This window comes from Manis pentadactyla, chromosome 9 (assembly GCF_030020395.1).
Source record: "Manis pentadactyla isolate mManPen7 chromosome 9, mManPen7.hap1, whole genome shotgun sequence".
Classification (NCBI taxonomy): Eukaryota; Metazoa; Chordata; class Mammalia; order Pholidota; family Manidae; genus Manis; species Manis pentadactyla.
The window spans coordinates 18,286,026-18,300,575 of NC_080027.1; the positions used below are offsets into that span (position 1 = coordinate 18,286,026).

The 14,550-nt window shown below is 37.1% G+C and overlaps 1 protein-coding gene across 1 annotated transcript; it reads left to right on the forward strand.

Annotated features, from left to right (window-relative positions):
- Window positions 1–773: 773 nt before the first annotated feature.
- Window positions 774–1,727, forward strand: LOC118909690 (olfactory receptor 5B12-like). The gene has a single exon (XM_036880411.2). The coding sequence runs from the start codon at window positions 774–776 to the stop codon at window positions 1,725–1,727; it is 954 nt and encodes a 317-aa protein (XP_036736306.2).
- Window positions 1,728–14,550: the final 12,823 nt, after the last annotated feature.

The following is a 14,550-nucleotide window of genomic DNA, read 5'->3' on the forward strand; positions in this document are numbered from 1 at the left end:
GTCTGATAACTGATGGCTGAGCAATGTTACATACCACCCAAGTTCATCGATTCTATACCTGGTAGAGGTATGTTTTGCGTCCTTTAAACATGGCTTTAATATGACTCCAGATTGGGGACATGTGAGTACCAAAGTTACAAAATGTATTAATTTAATAAAAATTAAAAAATATTATTTTCTAGATGTTTTTATTCTTTCTACATGAGTTATGACTGTTTTCCCACTATGTGGTAAATCACAAATTGTGTATACTGTTGGGAGACTATTTTAGGCTAAGGATATGTTTTACATAACTAACCTTTACCATCATATAATGCTGTTTTTGAAACAATGGAAAGGACAAAGATGTCAGCTCAAGTAAAGTTCACTTGATTTCACACTAATTTTGCTAGGATATTCTAGTTTAGTATAAAGGATAATTTGTGTTCGTTTCATGAACTTTGAACGGGGAGCCTGAGCTGCTCCAGTTATCAGCAATGATGATCTCGCATGAGATTTTCCTTCATTTACTTTGATTCAGTCTTCTATGAAGTTAGGAGACTGGGATGCACTGTCTCCAAATCCTTCCGTCTAGGATCCTCTATGATCTGTCAATATTTAAAACTGCATTTAGTTGCCACAGCCGTGCTTTAGATCTGAAGACTGCAGGGACCATGTTTTTGTGATCCTGAAATAAGGCAGAGTAACGTGCTGATCAATCTCAGCAGTCCTCCCTCCATTTATCGGCCTGCTTCCATATTGTTATTGCTGCAGGGCAGCCGCGTAATTCCCAAATGGTCCCCCAGGAGAACAGTACAGAGGTGTCCGAGTTCATTCTGGTGGGGCTGACTGACATCCTGGAACTACAGATCCCGCTATTTGTTCTCTTCTCGCTCATCTACCTCATCACTGTGGTTGGGAACCTGGGGATGATCATGTTGATCCTGCTGGACTCTCGGCTCCACACCCCCATGTACTTATTCCTCAGTAACCTGTCTCTGGGGGACTTCGGTTACTCCTCAGCTGTCACTCCCAAGGTCATGGCAGGATTCCTCACAGGAGACAAGGTCATCTCCTACAGTGCGTGTGCCACCCAGCTCTTCTTCTTTGCAGCTTTTATCACTGTAGAAGGTTTCCTCTTGGCTGTAATGGGCTATGACCGCTACGCAGCCGTGTGTAAACCCCTGCATTACACCACCACCATGGCGACAAGTGTGTGCGCCTCCCTGGCTGCAGGCGCCTACTTGTGCGGTTTCCTGAACGCCTCCATCCACACTGCGAACGTTTTCAGGCTCTCCTTCTGTAGATCCAATGTGGTTGATCACTTTTTCTGTGATGTTTCTCCTCTCCTGGCTCTCTCATGCTCAGACCACTACATCAGTGAGATGATTGTTTTTTTTGTGGTGGGTTTCAATGCCCTATTTACTGTCCTGGTCATCTTGACCTCCTACCTGTTCATATTTATCACCATCCTGAGGATGCACTCATCTGAAGGACGGCAGAAGGCCTTTTCTACCTGTGCGTCCCACCTCACCACCATCTCCATCTTCTACGGGACAGGCATATTCATGTACTTACAGCCCAGCTCCGGCCGTTCCGTGGGAATAGACAAGGTGGCATCTGTGTTCTACACTATGGTCATCCCCATGCTGAATCCGCTGGTCTACAGCCTCAGGAACAGAGAGGTCAAGAGTGGCTTTAAGAAGGCGGTGGGGAGGGCAAAGTGTTCAATAGGATTCATGCTTTAATTACATAGAATCTACAATAAGCATTTTCATCCTCAGATCTAAGGAAATATTCACCTGGCTAGCCCACGCATTTCTAATTTCTTCTAATACTTTCCCAAGCTACTTATCAAGTCTATGAAGTGGAAGTCTTAAAAAATATGTGGCCTAGGAATATGGGTTAAGAAGAACCCCCCACAAACATGGAATTCTTATTTTAAAATTCCTTCTTAATTAATATATTCACTCAGATTCCCCTATGAACATGAACACATACATGTATGTAAAAGCATATGCATACACATACATCATTCATGAGAAATTCATGAAACCCACACACCTAGAGAATATAAATTAGTTAATACATACATGAGCTTGGTCTATTGTTTTAGTAGAATTTAAAACCATTATTTTGGTGTCTGAGAACACATTCTAAAATATTTGACTTACTGGAAATATACACACACACATACATATGTATATATGTTTGGTTTTTAAAAATTATAAATCATTTTACCTTTTTACATATCATAAATAGGTTTTGCATGTTTAAGACTTAACCTTTATGAAAATACTCCCAAAGTTCCTTGAGTATAGATTTATTATTGATTCTTTGTTCTTGTTTTTAATCCAAATATGTGCTGTTCTTATAGGGCATGTGTTTTCCTAGCAAATTTCTATACTAATAAGTCACATCTAAAAATATAACATTTATATTACAATCTTAAAAGAGACAACATAAAACAATATAGGAAAATGAAAGGGATGATAAAGGGCATACATTAATTCACTTAAATAAAAATCTGACATTCCATTTTCTTTTAAGCACCAAAAATTACAGTAGCATTAATAACTTATTTGTTTAGAAATACTATTAATTTGTATATAAATACTATGAATACCATGAATGAATACTATGAATTTGTTAATGAAGAAATCTGCTAATATTTTCAGTCTCACTATGTTAAAAATTTTGGATCTATAAATATGCATCCTTTCCCTTCCTCAGATTTTGGAAGTTTTTGGCCATTATTTCTGCAAATATTCTTTCTGTCCCTTTCTTTCCTTTTGGGACTCCCATTGGGTATCTGTTGGTACCCTTGTAGTATCTCACTGTTCTTTTTTATTTCTGTTCCTCAGGCTGGCTATTCTCAACTGCCTAGTCTTAAAGTTCACTGAATATTTTTCTTCTGCCACCTTAAATCTATGACTGAATCACTTTAATGAAGTCTGTATTTTATTTTCAACTCAAAAATTTCTATTTGTATTATTAAAATAATATTAATAATTTCATTAATTATTAATAATTTTATTATTAATTTGTGTCTATTAATATTCTCTATTTGTTGAGACATTGTTCTTATACTTTTCTTAATTCTTTGGACAAGGCTTCCTTTAGTGTTTTGATCATATCTCTAATATCTGATTTAAATATTTTTCTATTAAATCCAGCATCTGGGTTTCTTCAGGTAGTTTCTATAGATTATTTTTGAAAGACCTAGGTAGGTGTTGGTCATACTTTCCTCTTTCTTTGTGTGATGCATTTTTTTTGTTATTGAAATATGGGCATTTTATGGAATAAAATGTAGCATATTCTGGAAATCAGTTCTCCCCTCCCACCTAGGATTTGTCAGTGATGTTAGTCAAGGCATTGAGTTTGTTCTCAGTTCTTGTCCCTGCCACAGCAAAGAACTGAAGGGCAGAGACGCAGGAGTAAAGCAGAGCAAACATTCAATTGCAATACACTCTAAGGGAGAGGAATGGGCCAGAGGCAAGGTAGGCCAAGGCAGGTTTACTTGAATAAAGCAGAAGGGAAGGAGAAGCTCACTGTCGGGAACTTGCAAGCACAAATCAGAGCTTTCAGGAGTCTTACCTGGAGTAGGACAGAGAGAGTGAAGCCTTGTGCTTCAAGTTTGGAAAATAGAATGAAATAGCAAAGTGATAAAGATACCACTGGAAGAGCACAGAGACAAAATGTAGTAAGTTAATCAGTAAGAAGTCTTTTAAAAATACTTAGATAAAATTTTAGGAAGGGGGAGTGCAGGTGTAACTGCAGAGGAAAAATACTTTCCCAGCCCAGGGCAAATTACCTTTGAAACCAAAATCAGTCAAAGGGAGAAATAGAGTGGGAGAAACCCATTTATTGCTTACAAGTAGTAATCCGCTTCTGCTTGCCTGCATTTCTCATGACCCAGCTGCAAAATGGGACCCCACCCAACTTCTCTGGTCCAGATGTGGCCTGGCTCCCCCTTGTTGATATGGAGAGGGACTACTTCTCTCCACTGCTTGGGAACACTTATTGATATAGAGATGCACTAAGGCCAGGTGAGAGATTCTGGAAATATTGCAATTTTACCTGCAGGCAGAGACTCAGTAGTGAAGCAGAGTAAGTTTTACTTAAAGTTACCCACTTACAGAGAGAGAAAGTGCAGGTGTCCTCAGAGAGGAGGTGTTCCACAAAAGGATGAGAAAAAGTTTTATTTAAGGCTATGCACTTAGAAAATGTGGGCATTCTCAGAGAGGTGCATTGAAAGATTGGGGGTTCCCCCTTTTAAGGATTTTTCGGGAATGTGACAAAGGGCTAGGGGTGTGGACTTGTCAAGAGGTCTCAAGATGTTTATCTTTGATGAGAGACATTATGTATCTTCTCTTACATTATCAGTCCTCCAGGTAATTGCAAAATTAACTTAACACCGGAAATTTACTGATTTGGTTCCTCCCCAGAATAGCAGCTTCTCTCTGAGAGCATATCTATCAAGACCTCCTTCCCTGCCCCCAAGGTAGGCTGAGTTATTGTCTGTTTGCTAAAGAATATGTCAAGAATCTTACTTCTTACCTTCCTGGGTTTTAAAATGCAATCTTAGCTTTAAGATGGAATCTTTCCTGTTTTTACTGTGTTGTTTATCTCTGGACTTGTTTGGAAAATTCATCATGATGCTTGTCTCCTGGCCAGGTTGCAAATTGCTTGATTAGAGGATGGAGGAGGAAGAAAAGAATAGCAAATAGGTTAAGTTAAAGAATAAGCTGGGCCTTTTAGCAGGCTAAAGTAAATCTTCCAATGGGAAGGTCTAATTGACACAATGAAGACATGGGCTGTGCTGAGATACTTTTCTGTACCTGCAGGATGTCTGGATATTCCAAGTTACTCCTGGCCCTTGATTAACTGATTAACTCTGGGAGTCTTTTCTGACTCTCCAGTTTTAACTGGTTAACTTTTTGAGTTCCTCTTAGTGGGCCTTACTGGTCTTATTCTCTCTCCACCCTGCTCACATCTATCTGTTTGCCTAACAATATTGACATCCCAGGCAATTTTAATGCTAAATAATTGCCACTCAACATTTCCATAAACACCCTAGGAATAGGACTTTTCTCACAGAGTGAACTGAGTGAAATGAAATAAATATTAAAAATGTGAATGAGGTTTTTCTATAGGGCTGCCATTTCTAGTGACATTTCTCTGGAGTTGGAGAAATAGTGTCATTTCTCTCAGTTTGTGGCCATTTAGGGAGCTCTAAACGCACCCTGCTCACTTTAGTAGCTGTTAGGCTGATGCTTTCCTCAGCTCCTGTGGTTCTGAATCTGCTAGTTTTCAAGGCTACCACAGAATTGGGAAATAGAGCAAATTAAGATGCCACAGAACTCAATATTATTATGCAGATTCAGCCATTTTTTCTTGAATAAACACTCCCCAGATTGTTTCTAGCCTCTCGTTAATTTCTAGAGCTTTGAAACTTTTTGTTTTGAAAACTTGCCTGTGTTATTACTTTGATGGAGAAGTAGACTTTCAGAGGTCCTTATTCTACCATTCTGAAAGTGTAAGCTTCCTTTCTTATATTCTTGAGTATGTTGTTCTACTTTTTCATAATACTTATTAAAATTTGTAAGTATTTATTTACCTGTGACTTTACATTTTTAATGTCTCTTTTCCCATTAGATCAGGGACTATTCATACAGGAATCATACCTCTTTTGTTCTGCCCTATGTATTCAGGCTCTAACACAACAGCAAACACCTTATTGGGACTCAGTAATTTAGTACCTTTATGCACAGATGAATAAATAATGCCTTTTTTAATGTCACGATAATTAAGATTAATTGTTGAAGCAATGTTGCCTGGGACTTCTCGAATGATTTCTTGTTCATCCTGTTCTGGTGACTATGCAGAGTGACTAAGGAAGATAGTGCCAAGTTGTAATTTTTCATATAAGTGTCCTGCATGATCAAGAAGAAATAAGTTTTGAGCATCCACCTAGGGTACAGAAAGCTGGAGTCAGCATTACCACTGCCTTTACAAAACCTTGCTAAATTTGTGCAATTTTGCAATTTGTATTGAACTCATTAAAGAGCTGAGATCACAGGGCAACTGACTAACCTCAAATTTAATCAAAGACAGGCATCTTCCCCTAGAGATGGGACAAGAGCTCTCACCTACCTGTGTTAGATGCTCCTGGGTTCCATACTCAGAGAGAGAGGAATTCACCTAAATTTTAAAATTTGTTACTAAAGGTTGAGTGGGGGCTAAAATGAGAATATAAATCCTTACAAATGTAGACATTATAGGAGTCTGTGCCATCTATATGCTCTGCTCCACAAACCTCTCCTGGTGCTTACAAGAAATATTGGGGGCAGGGTAATATTTCTGAAATGATGTTTTCATGGTGCCAGCCTAGAAGAGGAGAATCGCAGCCCCTGCAGAAAGAACACGAACCCCACCCCAGTTTCCTCTCCCTAATGTTTCTGTGGAAATAAAGTCTTAAGTCACTATTGCCATTAGGTGCTGATAAACATTCATTGGATATAAAATATAACTGATATAAAAAAGGAGAATAAACCCTCTATTCATGGGAATAAATCAGGACAATGTCATGGGACAAGACCACAAGATATCTACAATATCCAGAGTAGGTCAAGGTCACTGAAAAAAGCCCAATCTCTGTGAACGAGGGGCAAGGTTCCTATATAAGATTAAGGCAAGGTCAGCATAGTAGAGAAGGGACCTTACCATGGCCATGCTAACACTGAATAACAAGCAAAAAGTCTACTGCTGGGAGAGCAACAAGGGCGTGGAGATAGTTTCTGAGGTTCAGGTGCCAAGGAAAGACTTACACCTGAGAAGGAAGTGGATATTGAGAAATATTTTATTGTAACTAGCCCCTATCCAAAAACACGGTAATGCCAGAGGTACATGATGTGGTTCTCTTCCTGTGTGGTTCACTGATGACACCTGCAGATACAAAAAGATCCATATTTAGTTAAATTTATAATCAAATTGACTCAACCCTCCACTCTAAAGGTCCAACAAAACAGCAGCAAAAGCAAAAGCAAGCCCATTTTCAGGTATAAAATCTGTTTACCAAAAGCTTTACTCTTTTATGATAACATTTAGCTTTTAAATTATTTACAAGGAATCTAAAGAGGCAAGAAAATAATACGCTGCTGAGACAAAAGCAATCAACAAAATCAGACGCAGATATGACAAAGATACAGAAACTATCCAAGAGGGAATACAAAATAAGTATGATTAATATGTTAATAAATGACTTAGCATGAAAGTTGGAAGTGACACAGGTGATTTTAACAAAGGAATGAAAAATTGTCAGAAATATAATTATAAGAAATGAAAATGCTAGAAATGAAAAACAAAATAGCAGATGAAGAATGTTTTCAGTGTGTTTATTTCTAAAAACTGTTAGGCCATCTACTTTCTTTTCTTTTCTTTTTAGCATTATTGAGACATACTTGACATGTAACATTGTATAAGTTTAAGGTAGAGATGTGATGATTGGGACACATAAATACTGTAAAATGTTTACTACCACAAAGTTAGTTAAGGTAGTCTTCAACTCTCATTTTGTTGTTATTTGATTACACTAAGGCTTTACTCTTGTAGCAACATTCAAATATATAGTATAATATTGTTAACTATAGTCACCATGATGTATGCAGATCTCCCAAACTTATTCATGTTATAGCTGAAAGTTTGTACCCTTTGACCAACATCTCCCCATTTCCTTCACCCCTCAAAATGCAGTAACCACAGTTCTACTCTGTTTCCATGAGTTTGATGTTTTTAGATTCCACTTATAAGTGAAACCATATAGCATTTGTCTTCATCTGACTGATTCTCTCACTTAGCATAATGCCCTCAAGGTTCATCTATGTTGTCAGAAATGGCAGGATTTCCTTCTTTCTCTGGCTTAATAATATTCTACGGTATGTGTGGAATGTTATTCCAGGAGGAGGAGGTATGTGTGTGTGTGTGTGTGTGTGTATACACATTACACACATGTGTGTGTATTACATTGTGTATATATGTACATGCATGTTGCCTAGCTCAGCATCCAGACTCTCTGGGATTGGTCCCTATGTCTGGGCCATATAATGATAGGCTGGGCCACAGACAGGGACTTCTATGGGACAAGAACTGGGTTGCTAGGGTCCATCCTGCCTCAAAACAGAGTTAGATTTTCTATATGTAAGTTCAATATCATCTACAAATAATGACAATTTTAATACTTCCTTTTCAATTTGGATTTATTTATTTTTCTGCCTAATTGCTCTAGCTAGGATATCTAGTACTATTTTGAATAGGAGGGGTAAGAGTGGGTAGCCTTTTCTTGTGACTGATTTCAGAGGGAGAGCTAGTGGCCTTTCACCAGTGAGTATGATGTTAGCTGTTGGTTTGTCATGTATGGCCTTTATTATGTTGAGGTATGCCACTCCTGTATCTAATTTGTTGAGTACTTTTCCCATGAAAAGATGATGAATTTGTCAAATGCTTTTTCTGCATCTATTCAGATAATCACATGATTTTTTTTTTCATTTTGTTAATGTAGTGTACCACATTTGTTGATTATGTATGTTGAATTATCTTGCATCTGAGGGATAAACCCACCTGATCATGGTATTTGATGATCTTGATGTGCAATTTTGAAAAAAAACAACAAAGTTGGAGCATTCACAGTACCTCCTTTCCAGATGCACTATAAAGCTACAATAGTCAGGTAGTGTGGTATTGGGCAAATGATAGATGTAATGAGATTAGACGTTACTAGAATAAAATAAAGATTCCAGAAGGATATCAACATTCATAGGGCCAACTGATATTTGACAATTTTGCAAAGGCAGTTTTAAAGGGGAAGTATGGCATTTCCAACTGATACAGTTGGAACACTTGGTTGAAAACAAAAAGACAAATCATGAACTAGGAGAAAGTATTTGGGAATCATGTATCCGTCCTGATAACTAAATGGCTTGTATTTTGGAATACATATTCTCAAATCTCAGTAATAACAAAACAAATACAATGAAAATGGGCAAAGATTTTTAACAGACACTTTACAAAAGATTTAATAGGGATGGCAAATAACCACATAAAAAGATGCTCAGCATCATTAGTCACTAGAGAAATGCAAACTAAAATAAGAAGGAGACGCACTGCAAACTATTAGCAGTGACTAACACCAAAGAAAAGCACACCTGTAAATATCAAGTGCTATCAAGGATGTGAAGTAATCAAAACTCTGATACATTGCTGGCAGGAATACAGAGTAGTATACTATTTTGGAAAATTGGAAAACAGGTTGGCTGTATCATATGACCTAGAAATTTTCCTCCTAAGAATCTACTCAGGCGAAATAAAAGCATATGCCCACATAAAATCCAGCATGTGAATGCTTTATTTGTACTGGCTAAAAACTGGAAACAACCCAAGTTTTCCTCAACTATGGAATGGATAAACAATGTGTTGAATACACAGAGTACATCTCAGCAATAAAAAAAGGAACCAATTACAGAATGGCTACACAACTCCATAAATTTCAAATTCATTATACTAAGAGAAAGGAGTCCGATTCAGAAGACAACCTACTGTATGGTTCTTTTTTTTTTTTTTTTTTTAATGATATTCTTACAAAGCCAAAACCACAGGGACTGAAATAACAGTGGTTGCTGGGAAGTAGAAGGAGGGGTCAATTACCAAGAGGTACAAGAAATTTTGGGGGTGATGGAAGGGATGTGTTCGTAGTTATATGGCCACATTCATTTGTGCAACGTCTTAGAGCTATACGTTAAAAAGTGTGGATATAACTGTAAGTAAATTATACCTTAATTAGGAAATGAAAAAGAAGAAAGGCAAGTGGTGCATATGGGTCAGTGAGCTTATTCAACAGACACTTCAACTCCCCGCTGACAGTTTAATTGCTTCTTCCCTAAGTATGTGAGGTGAGGAGCTGCGGATGTTCTCACAGGGGGACTGCAACCTTGAGAACTCTGTGTTCCTACCACTTTCTCCAGGCTTCCACTCATTCACTTTTGGAATCCTGAAATCATTCCATTTAACATCATTTTGGAGGACCAGTCTGTGTGCAGAACCCTTCTGTTCATTTGTTTATTCCTAGCATTTATGCCTGTCTTCTTCCAAACACGGTTTGCTTAAAGCCTGAAACCATAACCAAGGAAAACCCTTCAAGATAAGAATTATACTGATCGAAGTTAAAACGAAAGCCCCCTCGCCGAGTCATTTTATAGATCTTCCCTCCTTTGCTATTCATGCACAGAATTCTGTGAGGTGTGTGGGAGGGGTAATTTTATTATTTCCTTCTCACAAATAAGGAAACTGAGCTTGACAGAGGTACATGACTCTTCCAAGGGGTCATGAAGAATACACGGGAGGCGGAGGACTTGAATCCAGGCTCTCCAGCTCCGTGACCATGATCTTTCTTTTATTGCTCTATGCTTCAGAGACCTTGAAAACTTATTACCATTATTGAGAGATCTTCTTTAATAGGATACATACATTTTATCCTGGTTGAATTTCTGATACCAGACATGCAATTCAGGCTGCCTTTCTTTTTGGTCGAGGAGCAAGGTAAGTTTCTATGTTGCCTACACATTTTTAGTATGAGGTGTAATTCATGCAAAAAAAGGGAAGGGAAGCTGTGTTTAGCATGAATTATTTTAGCAAAGGAGTGGATGTGTTGAATATTTTTCTGAAATGGTGAGGTGGAGGTGACCTCTGAATGTCAAAATGTACATCAACATGAGTCAACAAATTTGGGAGTTTACTGATACTTAGGAAATACCCTGTTGCTTTTTTAAAGAGGATGGACAACAACAAAAAGCAGAGGATAGATTATGCTCTGGTTGAGTAGGTGGTGATTTCATTCTGTTCATTCTTACTAACCTGGGGCCTGTTACTGAAGGCTACATGAAGTAGAACAGGGTGAAATGATACTTCTTTAGACTCCAAGAGGATTGTCATGAATTATAAAGCCTTTTACTCTATTTCAACTTTCTTTTCCTCTTAATTCACTCATATTATTGTTATTAGAACATTTATAAAACCCAAAAGTGTGGTAACTAAGGGCGCAGGCTTTAAAATCTACCTGACCTGGATATGAATCTTGAGTCTATTTCTTTCTGGGTGTGGGCTTTTACGAAGTCATATAACCTCCCAAATCCTTAATTCCTTATCCACAAAATGTGAATAATAATACTCAGTACCTTATAACACCACCATAAGTAAAGTTGTAGGAAAATATAATTAAAAAGTTATTCTAATAATAACAATAATAATAAGGGAGAAATGTGGGATTCACATATAAATCAAGTATAAAAATCAAACGAATATTCATATTTGACTTGATTGTTTATAGTTCATGATGCGTGATCAAAACCGAAAAGTTTCTGTGATGACTGCCCTTGTACTGTTCACCATGAAAGAACTTATTCACTATGTAAGAATTTGTTCACCATGTAAGAACTTGTTCGTTGTGCTTCAGAAGATTGGAGACTGTTGAGAACTAGGCTTGGGGTTGATTGATGATTGTGCATTGAGTCCCCTGTACAGAATTTTATTGTTGTTAACAACCATTTGATCAGTAAATATGAGAGATGCCTTCTAAAAAAAAAAAAAAGTTATTCTGGTCAACTTACCAGTCACCCTTATAAAGTTATAGCATAAATATTATACTGCCTACCTTAAAAAGTCATAAGGGTAAATGAAAGGAGATATATATACACACATACACATGTATATACAGAATGCTCTTATCAGAGGTTACAGAACATGCCATATGCTAAAACTAGTTATTATGTTTGTCGAGGGCGAGCAAACCCAAATATCTTTAAGAACTAGACATAACAGTGAAATTGTGGAGGGGCCTAGATGAAGGTAGTAGAAAAGATTGGTTACCAATGAATGGAAGCTGTGAAACAGGATTCAAATGAAAACAGATACAACACAGAACTCACCAGAAAACCAGACCTGAAAGCTAGAGTCAAACCCAGGAACATGAGATTTCAACTTTAGGTTTTTGGGATCCAGCTTGGGTGACAGTCATGAGGGTAAGGATGAGTTCGAGGTAGAAGAAAACTGTCTCAACCCAAGGTAAAATTTGTATCTTGAGGAATAAACTGAGCAAATGGCTAGTACCGCCAATGATATGGTCAGAGGAAGGGCAGAGTGTCACACTGGAGGGATCAGAAGATCTATGTGAGGAAAGACAAATCAAAGAGTGAGGCCATCGGACTTCAAAACTAATCCACAACCTAAAGACTGAATATTGCTTCCCAGCCAAACCAAGAAAGAGACCATCATTTCATCTCAACAGTAATATTAGAGGTAACACTCATCAGTCTTGTAGTATCTCACAATTAATTGTCTCTTCACATTACATCTTCATTCTTAGAGTTGAAAGAAAATGAGGCTGAGAACTTAGGTTAGGACACTGTCTTCCAGAGAGTAAATATTGGGTACTATTTGAACCCAATGAGGCTCTTCCCAATGTGCTTTTCCACCCAATGCATTACCTTCTCTTCAAAATTGCCTTTGCTAATGGCACACTGCTGCTGATGCATTTTTCCCACTGCAACTACTTTACATTTACACCTGTTAGTCCATGATAAGTCCCAAATCTAGGAACAATATCTTAGTCATTTCAGTGCTCCTAAGAACTAATGTTAATACTGGCTCAATGGATTCAATAAGTAAAAGGGAACAGAATTAATTCAATTCAAATATTAGTTACTGTCATAGGACTTGGGAACTAGTTTTCTTGGGGACAAACCTCGACTCTGCTGGTTAATATTTGTGTAAACTTCAAAAGTTATGCAACATTTTGGACCCTAAGCTACCTCAGAAAATAAATGAGGGTAATGATTAACGTCATAACATTGTTGGGAGGATTAAATGAATATATATAATACAGTCAATCCTCTTATTCATGGATTTTATATTTGCAAAGTTTCCTACTAAAATCTATTTGTAACCCCAAAATCAATATTTGTGGTGCTTTTATGATCACTTAGGAGCATGTGCAGAGTGGTGAAAAAGATGAGTTGCCTGACATGCACATTTCCAGCTCAGGTTAAAAAAGCAGCCACTAGTCTTAAATAAAGTGTCCTTTATGCAGTTTATTCTAGGTCTTCATATTTTCATGCTTTTTGTTGGTGATTTTCCTATTTAAATGGCCCCCAAGTGTACTGTTGAAGTCCTGTCTACTATTCCTAAGCTTAATAAGATTATAACATGCCTAAGAACAACATATATGTGTTAGGTAAGCTTCATTCAGGCATGAGATAGAGCGCTGTTGGCCATGGTCCAATGTCAGTGAACCAACAATATATATTAAATAAGGTGTTTTTTTTATTTTTGTAGATAATTATTTTTTATTGAAGGGTAGTTGACACACAGTATTACATTAGTTTCAGGTGTACAACACAGTGATTCAACATTTATATACGTGATAATTCTAGGTACCAGCTATCACCATACCAAGTTGTTACAATATTTTGACTTATTCCTTATGCTATACATTACATCCCGGTTACTTATTTATTTTACAATTGGAAGTGTGTACTTCTTTTTTTTTTTTTTTGTGAGGGCATCTCTCATATTTATTGATCAAATGGTTGTTAACAACAATAAAATTCTGTATAGGGGAGTCAATGCTCAATGCACAATCATTAATCCACCCCAAGCCTAATTTTCGTCAGTCTCCAATCTTCTGAAGCATAACAAACAAGTTCTTACATGGAGAACAAATTCTTACATAATGAATAAGTTACATGGTGAGCAGTACAAGTACATCACAGAAACTTTCGGTTTTGCGTTAAATAAGGTGTTTTTAAAGAGAAACACACATCAATGAGGTTTTGGATGGATTGGTTGATGAAAATGTGACCAGAGGCTTGCAGGAACCTGACCATGTATATTTGCTAGGAGCAATAAACATTCAAGAATTATGTTTGCAGTGACCTTATAGAACATAATTACCTTGGAAAATGAGGATCAACTATGAAATCTATCTGTCCATCTACCTTTTATCTATTATCTATCTATCTCTATCCATCATTTATCTATCTATCTATCTATATCTATCTATCTATCTATCTATCTCTCATCTATAATCTCTCATCTCTATCTCTCTCTCTATCTATCTAATCATTTATGTATATCCTTCTACCCAAATCTCCAGGAAGGTGAGCACTATAGAGATAAACTGTTTTTAGAACTCAAGAAATCTGATTTGAAAGATAGAATCATTCCAGATATGTGAAGTGGAATAGGCTTTTATCTCTTTTTGCACCTCAGTTTCTTATATACAAATTAATAAACTGGGTGAGTAATCAATGAAATCCAGCAATTTTAACAGTTTATAACATTACAACTAATTTATCCACTATGTATTTTTGTCCTGTGCATGCTTTAGAGCTGGACAAATTATTTCTATAATTGGAACAATCAGCAGAGTATTAACACATTTCAATTTTACTGTACTCTGTTTTACAATTAACACTGTGTTCCTTAACTTCTCATTGTTACAGGGCATCTTGTGATTCCCAA

Coding starts and splice junctions, on each gene's coding strand:
- LOC118909690 (XM_036880411.2), top strand. CDS start 774: ATGGTCCCCCAGGAGAACAGTACAGAGGTGTCCGAGTTCATTCTGGTG.